This window comes from Manacus vitellinus, unplaced genomic scaffold (genome assembly GCF_001715985.3).
Source record: "Manacus vitellinus isolate BGI_N305 unplaced genomic scaffold, ASM171598v3 scaffold_31_pilon, whole genome shotgun sequence".
Lineage (NCBI taxonomy): Eukaryota > Metazoa > Chordata > Aves > Passeriformes > Pipridae > Manacus > Manacus vitellinus.
Window position 1 is genome coordinate 1,837,531 of NW_021940379.1, and position 16,293 is coordinate 1,853,823.

The window sequence follows — 16,293 nt, forward strand, 5'->3', positions numbered from 1 at the left end:
GGATTTGGGAGATGTTATTCCTCGTGACAGACAAGGGCAATTATCTGCTATCCGCCAGCAGTTTTAGCCTAATTTCATTACTGCTGTGCAATTCTTCCCGAGCCGCCAGTCTATCACTGTCTCCCAGAAAGGATTAGCCGGCACTTTCTTCATCTTCAAATGAATTTTAGCTGTCATGCCCTTGATGAATAGAAGAGGGAGGACGGCGAGCCCACGCCGGCGAGCGTGGCAGCCCGGCTGTGCCACAACGCCGGCACTGACGCTCACCACGAGCATCACCTGTGCCGGGCACATCAGAGCCACCAGGACCAGGCAGCTGGGATGTGCCCTGGGATTTCCTGCCGTGCAGGACGAACCAGCCACGGGGTTTTCTTGGAGAGCACATTGGAGACGGACAGGGCTCTGAGCCGGAGCCCAGGCGCAGCCTTTCTCCCGGCATCCAGGAGGGATTAAAATGACAGCATCTGTAATACAAGGAAATAATGAACACGCCGTCCTTCTCCCTCTCCGGGAGATGCTTATCTGTCAGTGTGGGCCACTGAGGGATAGAGAAAAGCAATTTAAACTTCAGAGATGAAGCTGCAGAGGATGCTGCGGGGAGAGATGTCCAGGCGATGGTGTCCTGTGAGGATCCGCCGTGGTGCCAGAGCCGATGGGAGAACTGGTGCTTTGCTGTCCTGGCCAAGCTGGAATAAGGCACATGGAGCCCAGATCGATGGCCCCATGCCCTCATGCTGGAGCCTCTTGTCCCCATGGCCTCAAGCTGTGCCAGGGGAGGTTCAGGTTGGACATCAGGAGGACTTTCTTCATGGAAAAGGTTGTTAAACATTGGAAGGGGCTGCCCAGGAAGGTGGTGGAGTCCCCACCCCTGGAGGTGTCCAAGGAACAACTGGACATGGCACTCAGTGCTATGGTCTGGTTGACAAGGTGAGGATGAGATACAAGTTGGACTTTATGGTCTTGGAGGTCTTTTCCAACCTAAATGATCCTGGAATTCTGTGAAATAATGGGGGAAACTCTGGAGCCCAACAGCGTGAAGAGCCCAGTTGCATCCCGGGACACATGGAGCAGATCCAGGGACCGTCCAGGGTCCCCTCGGGATGTGGGAACATCACTTGCATTAATGGGAACCCCCGAGCCGGTGCCAGCACAGGGGCTCCATTATTTTTGTAAACATTAATTCCCACACGGTGCATCGTCCTGGTGGAATATTTTAGCACCTTTAATGTAATTTCCTGCTCCCTCTGAAATATCATTTTAATAGAACCAGCCGCACCATGTACCTGCTCCCTAATAAACCTCTGCGACTTTAATGAACTAAATAGCAAATTACTTTTTTATTCAAGAATGAAATTTCATCATATTCATAATTCATATTTTATTTCAGACATCTGCTGCTGATTACATTACATTTAACTAAAATTAGATGATGCTCAGAATGTAATTAAGCCCCTGCCAAATTCTCTGGCCCACCAATACCAGGCTCGCTCAGCGGGGGCCGCTTGGAACCTAATATGTAATTAGGAGCTATTTTCTAGCTGTTTTTAAAGTCTGAAAATTAGCTGCCTTTATTAATCACACAGACAAATATAAAGCAGAGCCAACGCTTGCTGAAATTTCTAAAAAGGATTTTTTTTTAATTATACACCACATAGCGCTGAGACTCATTTTGAATGTTGATTTGTTGTGCACTGACATTTTGACAACTAGTTCTCAATTTGTCTGTCGTAGTTAGGCAACAACAAAGCAGACGGTAATACTTAACTTTCAAAACCTTCAGCGTGCAGGGAGGGGAGGGTGGGGGGGGGAGGATGGCGGGGACGGGCTCCCAGGCCCTGTGTGTTGGTGGCTGAGCCCCGGAATGGGGAGCCAAAATCCCAAGGGACAGGTGGCAGAGGGGACAGGGAGGCCGTCGAGCGGGAGATGAAGATCTACAATGCCTGGAAATGACTGTGATGGGAGTCTCGACTATGTCCTGGGGGCACCCCCAGCCTCGCAGAGGGGACGCCCCCAGTACGCCAAGCCTCCAGGCGCCGCTATGCGGAGTCCCAGGAACAGCGCTGAGCCCTTCACAGCCTTCCGGGGTCCTGGTCCACTCCCCCACCCTGATCCCAGCAGGGACCCTGGGAGTGTCAGGGAGCCCTGAGGGTCCCCAGCAGCCCCCCACCCCTCCGTGGCTGCGCGCTGACATTTCCTCTCTCTCCCTGACCCTGTTTCTGCTCTCTCCGTGCTCTCCAATAATGTCACTGCCTCCTCAGCATCTATTCACCGGAGCAGAAAGAAGCCACTGCTGACATGGAGTGAAAACAAACAATAATAATACCATCTGTGCCTGGCAGGGGCCAGGCAGGGAGCAGTGGGGTCCTGGGTCAGGGGGACATGTGCTGGGGGGCACAGGAGCCCTCTGGGGTGGTGGGAGACACTCCAAGGGCGAGGTTGCCCCGTGCACTGGCTGCGAAGGAAAAGGAGGGTATTTTTACACAAAGTGTTTTCCTTTTGGTGCCAAGAAACACCAGTGACCCCCCAGCTCTCAAGGGGCCCCCACACTTGCCCTCAGCAGCCTGTCCAGGATGGCCAGTGTGCTCCCAATTCCTCAATCCATCCTTTAGGATGGAGCACATCTTCCCCTCCCCGTTCCTGCGCTGGCTATTAGAGGCAAACCCAGGCTCGTTAGTCTTTCTGCAAAGCTCATAATGTGAAAAATGAAGCTTGAGAAAAATTAGCCAAATTACCAGGCTAATCCTTCAGCAGCAATCGCTGCTCCACTGCACATCCGTAACGTGGGAGCAGCGCAGCGCACGGCTGTGGGGTGGCTGGGAGAGGAGGGATGATCCGTGGGGAGAACACGCTCCACGGGGTTTGGGCTGGGCTCCAGTTCTGCTCCCAAGGCAGCAAAGTGCAGGAGAGAGGCGGCTGTGTCTCCTGCTGTATCCCCTGTGTCCCTGTGAGGCATCATTCCCATGGGAGCAGCTGCTCCTGCTGCCCATGGCTGATGAGGGGCAGGAATGGGGTCCCTGTACCCCAGATCTCAAGGAATCACAGGAGGTGATTGCAAGTTGTTGCAAATGAAGGGGTGATTCCCTTGTAGAAGTTGGGATACATTCCAGACATCCCTGGGTTATCCCAGTGGGTGTATGAGGCCCCTGAGAAGCCTCTGATGGAGCTGGCAAAGGAGGAATTTGGAAAGGAGGGAACGGGCACTCCCGTGCTCACAGATGGATGTGAAATCTGTGCTTACTTCCAACAGACTGGGACTGGCTCCAGGTGCTGATTTCAGCAGTTCTGGTCCCTGTGGCACAGGGAAGGCAGAGCCCCAGTGTTGGTGTGGGCAGGGTCCTGCTGGCAGTGCCACCCTGGCTCGGGGCCCTTCCCACAGCAGAGTCCCACAGACCTCAGCCCAGGGCACCCTCCTGTCCCCCACAGTGCCACACCCATCCCTGGCCTGGGAACATCCCCCACTTCCACTGCAGCAGGGAGCAGAGTGAGATGAGCAAACCTGGAGGAAACAAACCTGCAGAGGTGGCTGGTTCAGGCTGGACATCAGGAAGAATTCCCTCATGGAAAGGGTGGTCAGGCTTTGGAAGCAGCTGCCCAGGGAGGCAGTGGAGTCCCCACCCCTGGAGGTGTACGAGGAACACTGGACATGGCACTCAGTGCTCTAGTCTGGTGACAAGGAGGGGGCCAGTCAAGGGCTGGACTTGATGATCTTGGAGGTCTTTTCCAAGCTCAGTGATCCTGGGATTCTGTGAGTTCCCTCTCCATTCTCTCCCCCAGCCCTCGCTCCAGGGAAGGCAGTTAATGAGGCTCAGCCCCTGACGTGCTGTTTAGAAGCGAGTTTTCCCCGTGCTGGATTTGGCATTTCTTTGTGCCAACCCTCACAAAGTACAGACACATGTAAGTGGTTAAAGTCAACATGCTCCCAGATACTCACATTGATTACACTGTATTAGAAAATAGTAAATTATTTATCAGCCTTTCTGACTTGTGATTAGTGTAAAGCCGTTCTTGGATGCAAATTGGAATTGTAATTAGACATGTAGAAAGCCAGCATCTGAGACCTGCTCTCCTGAAGCAGTGTAAGGTACTGTTTTCCTTTTGTACCCAGAATAATTATCAAAGAACACTTTGCACATAAAAAACCCATCAATTTATTAAAACCAGAGACAGTTTTACATGTGATCAGGGAATTAAAGCTGGTCACCATGATGCTGGGAGCTTAGAGCCAGAACATCTCAGGTTCTCACAGTTGCTTTTGTTACACCTGGGCTGGAAGGGGAAGGCAAGTTCCAACACCTCTGTCAATTCATTACTCAGTTTTAAATGAAGCAATTCTTGAGCAGAGATGCACTTAAAAACCCACTTAAAAAACCCACCCCAGACAAAGAGAACAATGATAAAACTCCTTTGGCAGGTACAGCAGAGACCACAGTCACTCAGAGTCAGCTCATGGCTCCCAGAGACTCCGGCTTCAGCCACTTCCCTGCCAATTCCCTTCTGTTCCGTGGCACAACTCATTAAAATTTCAGGAGTAAAAAAATCCATTTACATTTGTGTAATAAGTCTAAATGCATTTAGGTTTTAGAGTTTGCCAACTGCAACTTATGGTGAGCTTTTGAGGACGTGGTTTGGGTTTCTTTCCCCTACTTAATTACATCAAAGTAAACCCAACACCAGGCAGGGTCAGGGACGTGCTGGTTTATGACTGAAGCGTGAGAGAACAGTTATTAAAAGCAGAAATTTTAAGCCTGCCCTTGCCTGGAATTGCCCTCTTTGCAGGTGACAGGTGCTGTTTGAGCCAGACCTTGAGTCTGTGAATAAAAACAGAGCCCGACTACAGCATTCTGCTTATCAGCCCAGGCAGAGATTATGGAAAAGAGTGAAAACTGATAATTTCACTGGAATTGTGCTCTATCTTGCATTTTAATTACCCAACTCTTAATTAGTAGCAGTAAGAGCCATATTAAAGGTTTCCTCTCTACTGTGGAGTCCAGAAGAAACAGAGATCTGAGCGTCAACCCTCAGCTGCCAAGATGCTCGTCACCCAAAAATGTCAAAGCACATCCACCTTGCCAGCCCCCTCCACGGGACACCAGGCAGGAAGGAGACACCACATGCATCTGAAGCAGCAAAGCATCATTATCCTGCTGGAATCCAGCCAAGCCCCTCTCCTCCCGCCCCTTGGGATTAGCAGAGCAGTTGAGAAAGTAAATTCAAACCAGGATTTTGAGAGCCTGGGTCAAACCCACACCTCATCCAAGAGCAGGCAGGTGCTCCTGGGTCCCCATGGCAGCCCCCAGTCCCAGTGACAGCAGGCTGAAAACTGCCTCCACATCCATGTGTAGAGGCCCTCAGTGACACAGGAGAGTGGGGAAGAAGTTTCCAGGCATCCAGGCACACAAAGCTCCGAGTTTTGGTGCCAAGGACTCTTCTTGCCAGAGGCAGCAGCTTAACTCTGGGAGAGCATGTGCAGCACTTGGGTGTTCAGAGAGGAGAGGGAGTGCAGGGTCACCCCGGGGGCCCCAATCTTGGTCTCCCAGCATTCAAATCCACAGGCACACAAGTCTTGCTTGGCTGCTTCCACGGCCAGTGGGGAGGTGTCTGCCAAGAGGAAGGCAAGAGCAGCCAGTGAGTCAGCTGGGCCACCACAGGGAGAGCAAAACAGGCCATGGCACCTTTAAACACATGGCCCCTGGCACGGGGCCAGTGCCCTCAGGGCCTGACACACATAAATGAATGCCCTGAATCGCCCCTGGATGACACACTGCAACCCACCCGCGTACACCCACCCATCCTGCCACAGCCCACCAGGCTGGCAGTGATCCCTCTGCCCCCAAAGCTGAGCCCCCCAGGGCCGTGGGGAACGGGGGAGGATGCCCAGGGTGGCAGTCACTGACCTGGTGGCAGCAGGGTGATGGCACAGCCGCCCCCGCCAGCCCCGGTCAGTTTGCTGTGCAGCCCATGGGACGCTGTCACCTGGCACAGCCTGTCCAGGGACGGGTGGCCAACCCCCAGCACGTTCAAGTGGTGTTGGTTTATGTCAAAGAATTCCTAAAAGCAACCACACAGAGATGAGGTGAGCACATGTGGAGACAGAATGGTCTTTACAGAAGAGGTAGAGAGGCGCAGGGGAGTTGCCCTACCTTCCAACCATCCCGTTTCTGCCAGAAATTCACCCACCAGCACCAGGCAACAAGGTTAGGACAGAGTCTGAGCCTTGGGCTGCTCATCTGTCCCTGTCCCCCTCACACATTGTAGAGTGACAAGGGTACAACAGCTCCTGGACCTCCTGAGAAAACCCTGATCACTGCAAGCTGCCAGCAGACATTTATTGCAGAGCTCTGTGATGCCTCCTGACTCCTTTCCTCTCCCTGTCACACGAGTGTTGAGCAGGAGGCTGTGCAAGGCCACGGGAAGGGCACTGAGCCAGCATCTCTCATTCCTGGCTGTCCCCCTGCCCTGCCCTGCCATCCACCCAGCAGAGTTAAATCCAGGGACTTCTGACACAACTGAGGCACCACTGCAGAGGCCACATGAAGGTACCTCCCCTTGCTTGCTTTGGGCAGCACTTCTCCTCCTCATGGGCAGGGCCTGGGTCGGGAGCCAAGGGGCCTCTTGGCAGCTCCACACTGGGAATCTGGCACCCAGCTCGAGTGGGGTCGACAGAGTCCTTCCCTCAGGAGCAGCACAGGCCACCCTGTGAATGCACCCCTACCCTCCTGGCAGCACTGTGAGTGCAGCCCTGCCTGCTGCCCCAGCCAGGCACAGACCTGCTGCTCCAGAGAGCTGCCCGAGCAGCCCCAAGGGATGGAAAACACCACAGAGCTGGGAGTTACAGCTTCTCTCCTCCCAGTACAACAGGTGATGGATTCAGGAACAGAGGGAAGGGCTTGGCCTGTGCTCAGAGTAAGTCTGGAGCAGGGCCAGGAGCTGACACTGGACCCCAGGTACCACAGGGCCATCATAGCTCATCAGCACCAGCAGCAGAGGTTGTTCTCAGCAACACCACTCTGACACCCCAACTCCACCACCTCCAAAGCACGTGGTGGCTGCTCCCAGAGGCTGTCACAAGCCAGGGGACACAGGACCAGTCCCAGAAAGGCTCCCTAACAGCAGCCCTGTGTTCCCTCCTCCAGCCAGTGGCCAAAGCTCTTACCTGTCTGCGGCTCACAGTGAGCCAGGAGGGATGCACAGGGAACACAGGGGCACATCACCCTCTCTCAGCTCCACACAGGTCTCCTGCCAACACTACAAGGAGGGGACAGTGCAGGAATAATCCCTCTTCCCCTTCCAGAGCATTTCTGTCCTGTTTAAAGAACAGCAGGGAGAGGAAGGAGCCAGCAGCACACAGAGCACAACCATCACCCTTCTCGGCTGGGCTGGACACATGTCCATCCAGAGGCCTCTTTACATGCCTGAGTGAGGGCACAGCACTGTCTGTGATGATCCAAGACACCTGTCATCTCCTGATCCAAAATCTGCCAGGAATCAGATGACAGCTTATGACACACTAGACTAGTTCGATGGGTCTAATACAGCACCGGCCAGAACAGCACATTTCAGAAACAGCCAAAAATATATATTTTTATATATATGCTGCATATAATCAGCTGGGCCTCTGAGGGCTCTTCAAGCACAAGACAAAACAACAGATTCAAGACAGGAACCTGCCCACTGCAGAGCTGCTTCCTGGGTGTGGGACACAAGGATGCTTTGGCATCTTCCATGTGAGGATCTCAGAGCACAACTCAAATTATCCCCCCTCTTCCCTGTGCCCCAATACTTGCAACAGCCTGAGGACATGGAATTAAGGAGAAGAGCGGTGTGAAGCTGTGCTGTGAACAGACTCCAGACCTCCCCCAGTTGATGCCAGCTCAGTCCACCCGGATGGGTACAGGATCCCACCACCCTCTTGGTGCAAAGGGAGCAGGACTTTGCCACGAATCCCACAGGAGACCCCTCACAGCTGCGGAGGGAACAACCCACCAGCAAGAGCAAGGACGAGCAGAGTCCTCACAGAAGAGATCCAGATGCCAACAAAGATCTGCCTTGCTGGTACCAAGTGGCTCCTGACTGTCCAGGTTGGCTCCCAGGGCCAGGCCAGGTTTGGCTCAGCTGGGACACACATCCCTCCCCCGGGCGCTGGGGATCAGCATTACAGCACTCTCAGCACTTCTTCCACTCGGAAGCGTGTTCCTCCCCCCCAGCAGCCTCTTCTCTGTGAGCAAAGCCAAGACAAACAGATCTTTGTGTGCACCTCGTGCATCACTGTCAGGTCAGCTCTGGGCACAGCTCTGTCTGTCGTTCTCCGGAGCCAGGACGAGCGCAGGGCACTGGGAGCTGGCTCAGAACCAGCCCATCACAAACCAGTGGCTCTGGGCTCCTGCTCCTCACTCCAGCCCTGGCAGTGACAGAGCAGTTGCTTCACAGTGACTGCCAGAGCAAGCATGGCTGGCCCATGGCACAGACATCACAATTCTTAGGGAAGGGAAACCAACCCTCTAGAGCCACAGGTCCACAGAGCCCCAGGCTCACTACCCCCATTCCCACCCATAGCTGTGGAGAGGCAGCAGCAGCATTTTGTGTCTCCTGGCTCCAGGAAGGGCATTAAAAGCAGCACACACAGACCACGGCTTCGCTCGGAACTGAACATTTCCTGCCATCACATTTTTTTTCTCAGACCTAATGTTCTTTAAATGACATTTTGATGTTCAACAGCAGCAGTGTCTAAAAATACTGGCGAACAAGCCCCTTACCTCCAGCACAGGGTAATACTCTGGTGATGGATTTGCAGGCATCTCTTCCAGAACACTTTGGCACTCCTGAGAAATGGCATCGATGGAGTCCAGCACCGGGTTCATTATTGCAGGGAACTGAGAAGGGGGGGAAGGAAGAGGTGAGACACTGGCCTTCCAAAGCACTGGGATGAAACCAGTCCCAGTCTCTCTGAGCTGGGCAATTCCTCACCCCATTTGGGGCTACTCATTCACAGAGCACCCCACTGCAAGGCACTGCTGCTCCTGCCTGCAGAAAATGGAGGAAGAGAGGGGAAGGCCAGAGGAATGAACTGTTCTTTTGCAAACTGGTGATTTTTGTGGCAAGCCCTGTTAATGCTGGAGAAAAGGAGGAGATGAGCTGAACCCCCATTCCCAGGCAGCCGGGTTTTAGGCAGTAGATAGGAATGCAGTGACCACAGGATGAATCTCCCAAAAGATCACTGTGGGAGCTACAGTCCCACATGAGGGTTATCTCCATGCCCACAACCACGCAGGTGCTGCACCTTCAGGATCTTCTCCTTGACCCCAGCCACCAGGACCTTGGTGCTTCGAGGGACTTTTGTGTTGGTCAGCAAGATCCTCAGCGTGGGCACCCTGAAAGCAACAGGAGACAGAGAATCCCAGAGCAGTTTGGGTTGGAAGGGACCTTAAAGCCCATCTCATTCCAAGCCCCTGCCATGGGCAGAGAACATCTCCTGGCCTCTTTCCTTCACAGTCCCCAAGGCTCATTCTGCCTCAAAAGGCCTCTTTCAGACACCCAACATAAGGAGACCCATTAGTTTTACAAAGCTTAAGCAGGTGCTTTAGTGCTGGGTTCAGGCTTTTTCCTCTTGGATGCAAGGAACAACTGTACTAGTACTATAAATAGGACTGTAATGTATTTACTGAAATCCATGGTTTTCAAGCAAAATTTTTCCTTTGAAATCCTCTCCATGAGGGTAGCCAGCAGTGGCCATTAACTGCTAATAGAGCAATTTCATGCACTGTGAAAGATTTTAATGGAGTCAGATTATCCTTGGCTGGCAGGAGGCAGAGGGAACACGCAGGACCCAGATTTCTCTCTGCCAGTGGGTTTTCCCCCCACCAGGTAAGCACAAAGTTTCCCCTCCCCACAATGTCATTTGCTGCCAGGAGCAGATCCATTCCTGCTGCCCATAATGCCATGAAATTAATATTGATCCTCTGTGCTGTGTTCATCTAATGTCAGATAATGACCAAACATTTCATTGTCCCCCCCATCCACCCCAAACCAAGGCAACACTCAGGCTGCCCACTCCCCAAATGTGGCTGCAAAGCCCTTCCCACGCTCCAGCCACCTCCCATCATCCTTATACCCACAACACCCACCCAGAGCCTCCCTGACATGTTCCACCCACCGTGTGTGAGGGTTATTTTTAAACTCCAATATTACCTCTTTAATGGTGTGATTTTTCCTGCTTGGTATCTCAGGGCTCCACCTAAAGTAAAATACATGTATTGTCTCAGCACAGGGCGAGTGCAGAGATAACACAGGAGCTCTTTCATCCTCAGAACCTCACCCAGAGCCTGTGACAGTAATTGCAAGAAACACCAGCTAAATGAACCATGTTCTCCAGCAGCACAAATGTGCCTCACCCTGCTGCCTTAATGAGAGGGTCTGGCCGAATGTAGTTAACCCAGGGCCCTTCCCTTTGCTCTCCTCTACTCTGGGATCACATCAAATAATTTTTTAAAAGGCAAAGAGTTTGGCCAGCAGTAAATCTTCCCTGAAAAAAAACAGAATCCAGCAGTGCTTCCCTGGGGCAGAGCCAAGCAAAAAGACTTCTATGGACTGAATGGGTGAGCAGCCATCCTTCAGCATGGAATTTCATTGTCCAGAAGGAATGTCTCACTTGGCTCCTACCCTCACAGAGGCACTGCGATTAGGTCTCATTAGAAAGATTATTAACAGTCTCCAAGGACACTTTCAAAACACTGGGAAGTCTCTGCTAATTGAAACTAAATGACAGCTGTCCAACTGCATTTTCTCCAGCATTATCCCTGGGACGGGATTAGGCTTCTTTGTTCCTGCCAGAATGTTTAAAATATCAGTTATTTGTGGTGGGGTCTCTGCCCCACGGCACCTGCCTGGGGGACACAGAGCCCTGGTGTTCCTGCAGCCAGTCCCCAACATCCCAGCTGGCTCCAGTCCCAGCTCACAGATGGGGCAAACTGAAGGATTCCCTCTGCTCTGAACAAAACAGGGCTCTGGATTTGGGAGTTTCTGTGGGGAGCAGCAAACACACCTACCCCAGGTACCAACAGCATTATCCACACCCGATGGATTGCCATGGATCACCCGCTCCCCTTGGAAGGCCCAGCTGTTAATCAACGTCAGCTCTTCTTCTGTCCACCTGGAAGGCAAGAAAATGACCCCAACACACAATTACCCCAGGCCAGCGTGAGGGAGGGAGCAGATTCAGGGAGATCAAATTTAACAGGATGCAAGTCCAAACCCATCCCCACCTCACCAAACACATTGGAAAGGCTGAGGGAGTTGGGATTGTTCAGCCTGGAAAAGAGAAACTAATAATTGTGGCCTTCCAAGACCTGAAGTGGCCAGAAGAAACATTTAGAGAGACCATATACAAGGTTCAGGAGTGACAGGACAAGGAGAATGGCTTCCCACTGCCAGAGGGCAGGGTTAGATGGGATACTGCAAAGGAATCCTTCCCTGTGAGGGTGGTAAGGCCCTGGCACAGGTTGCCCAGAGAAGCTGTGGCCACCCCATCCCTGGAAGTGTCCAAGGCCAGGATGGACAGGGCTTGGAGCGACCTGGGCTAGTGGAAGGTGTCCCTGCCCATGGCAGGGGAGTGGGATGAGATGATCTTTGAGGTCTCTTCCCACCCAAACCATGCCATGATTCTCTGATCTTGGTGTGAGATCCTGCTCATCAACAGGCAGGACAGTGCACTTACAGGAGCAGAGGGTGAGAACAGAATGGTAAAAGCTGCATTTCAGATGTGCAACTTCAGCCCCTGCTCACCAGCTGCTCAGCTGCACAGCCTCCCAAAATTGGAGTGTATCAGTTCTAACTCCACCATCTCCAGCAAATACTTTGATTTTTGGGGATTAACTCCAAACACTTGAAGCTGTGCCAAGTGCTGGCCCAGGGAGCACAGAAGGGAAGCAGACACACATCCAGAAGGTGTTATCCTAAAAATTGCAAAAGCAGGTTTTCTGTCGTCTGAAAAGCAGTCACACAAACTGCTGAATGCTTTGGGAGTTTAAATGCTGGCACAGACTTTGGTGCTGGGTCAGACTCACAAGGATCAAGGCCCCTTACTGAACACACTAATTAGCGGGCTGCAGAAGCAGAAAAAAAGCAAAGGCAGAGCTGCCACTTACAGAGCAATTGCTGGCTGTGACTTCAGAGATTTCTCCCCCACTGCCTCCCAAAACCCTACGGCTTCCCACACATCCCCTTCAGAACTCACTAGTCTCTCAAATCCACTTGTTCCCTCCACACTGAAGGATTCTGGCACCTCATGGGAAACTCAACACCCACAGGGAGCCAGCTGAGCCTCCTGCACCCTGCAGGGACACATTTACCTCATGCAGGGACCCAAATCATGGAATGGTTTGGGACTGGGAGGGACCTTAAAGCTCATCTCATCCCACCTCCTGCCATGGGCAGTGACACCTTCCACCAGCCCAAGCTGCTCCAAGCCCTGTCCAGCCTGGCCTTAGACACTTGCAGGGATGGGGCAGCCACAGCTTCTCTGAGCAACCTGTGCCAGGGCCTGATCACCCTCACAGGAAGGAATTTCTCCCCAACATCCCATCTAAACATACTCTCAGTTTGAGCACAGAGACACACCTCTGACGCTCCTTGCACACCACAAGCCTGCTCTACAGTCCATTCAACAGGTCTTTAGAATAAAACAGGTATTCCATGCTGGAGCACAAGCACAAATACAGATTTTGGAAAAGCCTCACAAAGTCTTGCAAGGCAAGGCAGGAGTTCCAAGAGCCACCTGCTGTGTGGAAGCTGTTTCCCTTCACTCCCGCTTCCCCAGGCTTCAGCTGAACGTCTTTATCCATCTCCACACACCTTGCATCCCACTTGCCAGTACTTAATCTGTGGAGCACTCAGAGAACAGCTCCCAACACCACAACTCCCAGACAGGAGCGAGGTTTGCTGTAAACCACTTGTTTTTAATCCTCTTTGAGAGGCTGCGATTCCTCCCAACACAGGAGCCATTATATCACGCTGTTCTTTTCTTGCCATGTTAAGCAAAAACCCTCTGAAGTCTGACACCCCCATCTCTCACTCTCCCCTCTGCGTGCCAGCTGCAAGGAAGGAATTATGCTGGATCCACGCTGCAGCCAAGGGAATGAATGAAGACATCCTGGCTGCTCTGAGTGGAGCTGCCCTTTCAGTTCTCAGTGTGGGAGATTTGCCCAAGCACAGGGGACAAACTGCTCCCTCCAAGAACCTGTTTCTGGGTCAAGCTGCAAATTCTGGTTTAGAAGCAGAACACAGTGAGACCCCCCCCCACTGCAGTCTCACTCTCATCCCACACCAAATACAGCCAGAAAAGGCTGCACCTGGCACAGGGAGCACAAGGAAGTTCTGACCCCCCCTCCAGCTGTGGCACACAGCTTCAAACAGAGCCTCCTCTCACACAGGGCACAGCACACCAGGCCTCCAGGGCTGAGCTCCAAGGGCAGAAGGAAAGAAACTCTCTTTCACCAGCCACTGATAAAGGGGAAAGACAGGCAGGAGATCAGGAGGAAATGTAGCACGCACAGAAAAAAAAAAATCCATGGGAAATACAGAAAACCCAGAAAGGATCCTGGAGGACTCAAAGCAAAACCTGGAAGATGCTCAGAGACAACAGAGGAAATTGAGGTTAAAAAAATTCAGCACATTAAAGTGTGTGTTTTATTTGCTTGGAAAAAAATCAAGTTTTTTTTTTCCTCTGTTTAACTATGTGTATGTGACACCAGACAAGGGAAATGAGACGAGTTTTATACATCTCTGCATCCAGCTGTTTCTATCAGGAGAAGTGAATGATAAATGTGGTTTCAGGTCAGGGCTCTGGGACAGGGTTGGGAACACTAGGGAGAGACAGGAAACGGGCTCAGGGTGCCACTGCTGTGGTCACAGCCAAGAGAGAGCAGGAGAGGTGGTAGTGCCAGAATTCCTGGAGGTAAAAGGAAAGATGGGGCACAGGGAGCAGAGCTGTGGATGCCAGGCAGGGAGGCTTCCCCAGTTCCTTACCTGGCTGTGGAGTCTCCCTCCTGCAGCGGGCAGGAGATGGCCCCACACACCATGAGCAGGGCAGCAGCCAAGCACACGGCATAGGCAGCACTGGAGCCCAGCCCTGCTCCCGTGGGCAGCTCCGACCACACCAGGATGTCCACACTTGGAACGTCCCTGGAACACAGACACACAGGAATGACACAACCACCCCAAATTCCACCATGAGACAACATTATACAGAGGCAAGAGGCCAAACGGGACTGACTGGAGGGAAAGCTGGTTGAAAACTGACATCATCAGCACACACATCTGACACACAGGGGCTTCAGGAGGGCTCATTGCCCGGTGGAGTGGCCTAGCTAAGCCTGAGACAAAGCCTTGCTGAGCTGGATCCATGACTGGCACAGCTTGTCAGGCTGACAGCAGGGACAGCACTTGGTAACTAAATACTTGAGCAGCATCACAAAGAGCCCCTTCAAAGATCGCTGTGAACATGATTTTAAACATATTTCTAAATAAAGCGTAAATACTCCAAATCTGTAATTGTAGTTACATCCCACTGGAGCAATGGGCTGATGGGAAGATGGAATATGAACACATCTCTGTCCCTCTGTTCCACTGAGCACACCTGGCTTGTACTACAGACCCCAAATTGAAACCCTGGAGCTTTTCCCTGTGGGTGAGTGTCAGAACTCTGTACTGCTGGTCTCAGAGCTGTGACAGCTCCAGTGCCACCAGTGAGCAACTCCCAGACTGCAGGGCCAGCAACGATGCAGCTGCACTTCCCAGCTCTTTAACCCTTGGTTTCTTTGATGTGAATACTGAAGCTGGGCTCTGACTTGGTTTCTAAAAGCCAACAGGGCTGTATCAGACTGACCACCTGCCCAGTCACACCAAGAGCATCAATGGTGCTGGGCAAATTTGGAAACTGGAACAGCCCTGAGTTGGGAGGAGCTGCCAGCTGGAGGGAGGGATGTCTCTGTTGTGACTGTGGGATGAACTGCTCTGATTTCAGCCCCTTGATGCCTAAATGAAAGCAGGCAATTTCCAACCCACCTGCCCAGGGCACCCACCCACCATCTCAGCTCTCAAGTCTCCTGAGGGCCCAGAGCCCAAATGCAGTGAGACTCCTTGTAATTCCTTATTTTGCCCCGAGGATTTGTTTTCTCCCCATGACTTCGTAGCAGCAACTAATGGTGAACAACACCCAACAGGTTTATTTTGGGGCAGGAGAAGAGCCTTACCCATACTTAGCTGAAATAGCCAGGCACATGTACAGGAAGGCAAGGGTAGCAAGGCTATCAGGACCTGTGGCTTCAGCAGCAATTCCAGCAAACTCCCTCAGTGCATCCAGCTGCTCTAGGCTGGGGGACTTAGACTCCTCAAAGTCAGCTATGGAAGCAAGCAGGGGAGAATTTAAACACTTAGAAACCAGGGAATTGTTCAACTGAAAGCAATATTTACAACACCTTCTGTTACAGTAGGCAGAAACAGGTGGAGCCGATTTTAGGTTCTACCTCAGGGTTCATGATAAAAATCAAAGCAAATTCTCCCCCAGCCACTCCGAAATCCAAGTGTTTCCTGCAAATGTCTCCTTGGCTACACTTCCCAGTGATCACTATGGAGAACTAGGGAAGTAACAAACTCTTCATTAAAGAACATGGATTCTGGAACTGGGATATTCTAGGGCTCTATCCAGTACAAGATGTTGCAGAAATTCCAGTGAAGGCTGGTGTGGGGCAGAGAGGCAGGAAACGGGCCCCCTTATCCCTGCCTTCCTCAGGAGCCCAGGTCTGACCAGCTCCAGAGAGGCTCCTTTTTGGCCCCCCATGTGTCACACCCCTGGACATAGTCCCTGCCTGGCTCCTGCCTGTGTTCCAACACTGCCTGAGCTACAACAGCACAGGAACAGGTCCCTGGAAGCCTGAAACAGGAGGGGACAGACACTGAAGGGGGCACATACTCACACCTGAGCACTGGGGGGGTCACATGGAGGGAGGGTGCAGGGACAGGTCAAAGCACACACACCAAGCAGGGTCAGAGACAGCGAGGGAAACACTGCAAATAACCCCGTGAGGGGTCCCAGCACAGTCAGCACACGGGGGGTTCCTGCCCCATGGAGGGGTCCCAGCACTGTCATCCCATGGGGCATCTGCATGGCCACCTCATGGGGGGGTCCCTGCATTGTTGCCTCACGGGGGTCCCACCACAGTCACCCCACGGGCGTTCCTGCACGATCATCCCACAGGGGGTCCCAGCAGGGTCACCTCACAGAGGGTCCCACCGAGCAGC

At 52.5% G+C, this 16,293-nt stretch overlaps 1 protein-coding gene across 1 annotated transcript in view; it reads right to left on the reverse strand.

The window, feature by feature from the left end:
- Window positions 1-4,124: 4,124 nt before the first annotated feature.
- The window catches only part of MVK (mevalonate kinase), a 21,032-nt gene continuing 8,863 nt past the window's right edge, over window positions 4,125-16,293 (reverse strand). The window contains exons 2-9 of the mRNA XM_029961203.1: window positions 15,246-15,473; window positions 14,020-14,175; window positions 11,043-11,146; window positions 10,186-10,231; window positions 9,278-9,368; window positions 8,754-8,870; window positions 5,895-6,048; window positions 4,125-5,598 (exon numbers count right to left, since the gene is read on the reverse strand). Of these exons, the coding sequence (XP_029817063.1) occupies window positions 5,447-5,598; window positions 5,895-6,048; window positions 8,754-8,870; window positions 9,278-9,368; window positions 10,186-10,231; window positions 11,043-11,146; window positions 14,020-14,175; window positions 15,246-15,473 (1,048 nt within the window). The 3' untranslated portion in view covers window positions 4,125-5,446. The remainder of the gene's footprint in view (window positions 5,599-5,894; window positions 6,049-8,753; window positions 8,871-9,277; window positions 9,369-10,185; window positions 10,232-11,042; window positions 11,147-14,019; window positions 14,176-15,245; window positions 15,474-16,293) is intronic.